General features: G+C 47.1%; 1 protein-coding gene across 1 annotated transcript in view; it reads left to right on the top strand.

The window, feature by feature from the left end:
- The window catches only part of LOC119269952 (momilactone A synthase-like), a 3,063-nt gene extending 764 nt beyond the window's left edge, over positions 1-2,299 (top strand). Inside the window, exon 3 of the mRNA XM_037551900.1 lies at positions 1,296-2,299. Coding sequence (XP_037407797.1) covers positions 1,296-2,109 — 814 coding nt within the window. The 3' untranslated portion in view covers positions 2,110-2,299. The remainder of the gene's footprint in view (positions 1-1,295) is intronic.
- Positions 2,300-2,964: the final 665 nt, after the last annotated feature.

Here is a 2,964-nt window from a genome sequence, read left to right as displayed (position 1 = left end):
TGTGGTAGGTTCCAGGAAGCAAGCCAGCGATGTTGTCACTTGGCAGGGTTTTGGCTCATAGCAAGACTTTTTCTGTTCAATCATTGTCTCTCCAGCGTTGACTTGCCACCGATATGCATGTCCAACAACCGGGAGTACCGGCAACCACCTCTCACCGGAATCCCAAACCTCGTCACCGGTGTTTTTTTTTCTCTCCAAAAGCGTCTGTTTTATTTCAGCAAAAAATACGCTAATCTAAAACCTTGACTAAATCAGCATTTAATATGTTGGTGTGGAAAACTATGACTCGTGCATATACACTCAACCCTATAAACACACACACACACCACCTTACCATAGGCGTCTTGTAGTCGATGAGAACGTATTCTCCCATAGAACGGACATCACTCGGAAGTCTGAGATAAATTCAGAAAAACGCGAGCACCAGCCAACTTGAACCCTGGTGAACTGGTTCAACCACAAGGAACCTAACCATCTGAACGGTGATATTTTTTATGCTATTTGATGGTGCCGAGCTTTGAAAGCAGACATATGTCGCCTATTGTGGATTCCTAACGCGACAGACACCCATCGCGGGCTGAAACCGTAGAAGTATGTCATCAGCTTTATATTCTTAAAAAAATGTTCTTCTCTTACTCTCTTTCAACCTGAACATTATTCATACACTTTATTTATTGTTACTACCTCCTTTTTGTTATGTTTTAAATTCCACTCATTCCTTTACGTTATTCGGATTTTCCATATAAACTTCATTTTATTTACATTTACATGAGAGACACGTGGATAGTGAATTTTATGATCTCAAATACATTCAGAAAAACAATGGAAACTTAACGGGAAGCCATAAATTTAAAATTTGGTGCAAAAGTATGATCATTTGTGAGCTAGATATAAATCATACATTAAAATTTTAAAACAAAACTTAAACCGTTTTTAAAAATTTACTCCCTCTGATACGAATTAATTGACGCAGGCTCTATACTATGTCCATTTTACATTGTATAGAGGTTGCGTCAATTAATTTGGATCGGAGGGAGTACCAAAATTTACACGTATGCCTATGATTTCACACCAATTTTAAACCTAGACATTTGATTTATTTTTCTTAGAGATTTATTTTTTTGTTAAGTATCTACTATATTGGGCACATATGGACCTGATATCATAATTGCACATCCAAGTGTATATCGCCACACATACACAAGAGCGAGTGAGCATCTTGACACACTGTAACTAGCAGAGATAGAAAGATAAATCCTCAAATCTCGATAAGTTGCTATCGACTCATTTTGCAGACTCGAGGGGAAGATCGCACTCATAACTGGTGGAGCGAGTGGGCTCGGAAAGGCCACGGCTCACGAGTTCATCCAGGAGGGCGCGTCCGTGGTCATCGCCGACGTCAATTCTGCGCTGGGCGTAGAGACAGCCCAGGAGCTCGGCCCACAGGCCCATTTCGTCCACTGCGACGTCACCGTCGAGGAAAGCGTCGCCGCGGCCGTGGACGCCACCGTCGCAAAGCACGGCCGGCTCGACGTCATGTTCAACAACGCCGGCATCGTGGGAGCGCTCTCCGGGACGTCGGAGGTGGCCAGCCTGGATCTGGGCCAGTTCGACCGCGTCATGAGCGTGAATGTGCGCGGCACCCTGGCGGGGATCAAGCACGCGATGCGGGTCATGGCGCCGGCGGGCTCCGGCTCCATCCTCTGCATGGCCAGCATCAGCGGTCTCCTCGGCGGCCTCGGCACGTACCCCTACGCGGTCTCCAAGCTCGCCGTCGCCGGGCTCGTCAAGACCGCCGCCGCCGAGCTGTCCCGCCACGGCGTCCGGATCAACTGCATATCGCCGCACGCCGTGCCGACGCCGCTGGTGCTGGAGCAGTTCTCCCAGCTGTACCCTGGCGCGGACCAGGCGCAGCTGGCCGCCATCATCGGCGGCCTCGGCGACCTCAAGGGCGCGACGTGCGAGGCGGTGGACGTGGCCAAGGCGGCCGTGTACCTCGCGTCCGACGATGCCAAGTACGTCTCCGGCCAGAACCTGGTGGTGGACGGCGGCTTCACCACCTACAAGAACATGAACATGCCACCCCGCAAGCCTCAGGGTCAGGAATGAGTGATTGCCCACTACTGATGTTGGCTGCGTTTGTGCTCGTCTGGGATTGTACAAAACTGCCTGTGTTCTTGTGCATCCTTGGAATGAACGGTGGATTCGACAGCTTTGGGCATCTCCAACGCGGCCTCTAAACCAGATATTGTAACCAGATATTGATGTGGGAGCCGACCATTTAGCCTTGCCTCTTTAATGTTCTTCTCTATTTTTTTCATGTCCAGAGCACCAAAATAGCATATCAAGCCTTCGATGAGTGAAAATATTCAAATACAACACTAGTTCTAATTAAAATAGTACTCCCTCCATCCGGAAATACTTGTCATCAAAATGGATAAAAGAAGATGTATCTAGACATATGTTAGTTCTAGATACATCTATTTTTCTCCATTTTGAAGACAAGTATTTTCGGACGGAGAGAGTACAGTTCAACTAAAGTATTGAAATTAAAATAATTCAAACTTGAATTCAACTCCGGCTATGATCCATGGAACTGGAAATTTCTAAAGTTTAAGTTGAATCACCACGGCCATCGAATTAAAATCCAACAACCTCCACTTATTGGTCCAGCTCTTCAAGCGACACTTCCTCCAACTTTCTGTAGAGCCATATTTTTTTAGCAATTGTCCCTTCCTCTCCTCTACTTCACCTCTGGCAAGGTCTTGTTCGAGCCCTTATCGTCGACTCCGTCCCCGTCTTGTGCTCCGGCCAGTGGCGGAGAAAGGGGAACCAGCAGGGGCCCTAGCCCCCCCTAACATCAGTGATTTAATACTAATCTGCTTATGTATAGTACATGTTTAGTGATCATTTGCTGTAAAAAGATTATTTTTTCAGTGTTCGGCCCTTCCCAGCCTGTGTTAG

The sequence above is a fragment of the Triticum dicoccoides genome, chromosome 3A (assembly GCF_002162155.2).
Source record: "Triticum dicoccoides isolate Atlit2015 ecotype Zavitan chromosome 3A, WEW_v2.0, whole genome shotgun sequence".
Classification (NCBI taxonomy): domain Eukaryota; kingdom Viridiplantae; phylum Streptophyta; class Magnoliopsida; order Poales; family Poaceae; genus Triticum; species Triticum dicoccoides.
Note: the sequence above shows the minus strand (reverse complement) of the source record. Positions and strands in the feature narration are given on the sequence as shown.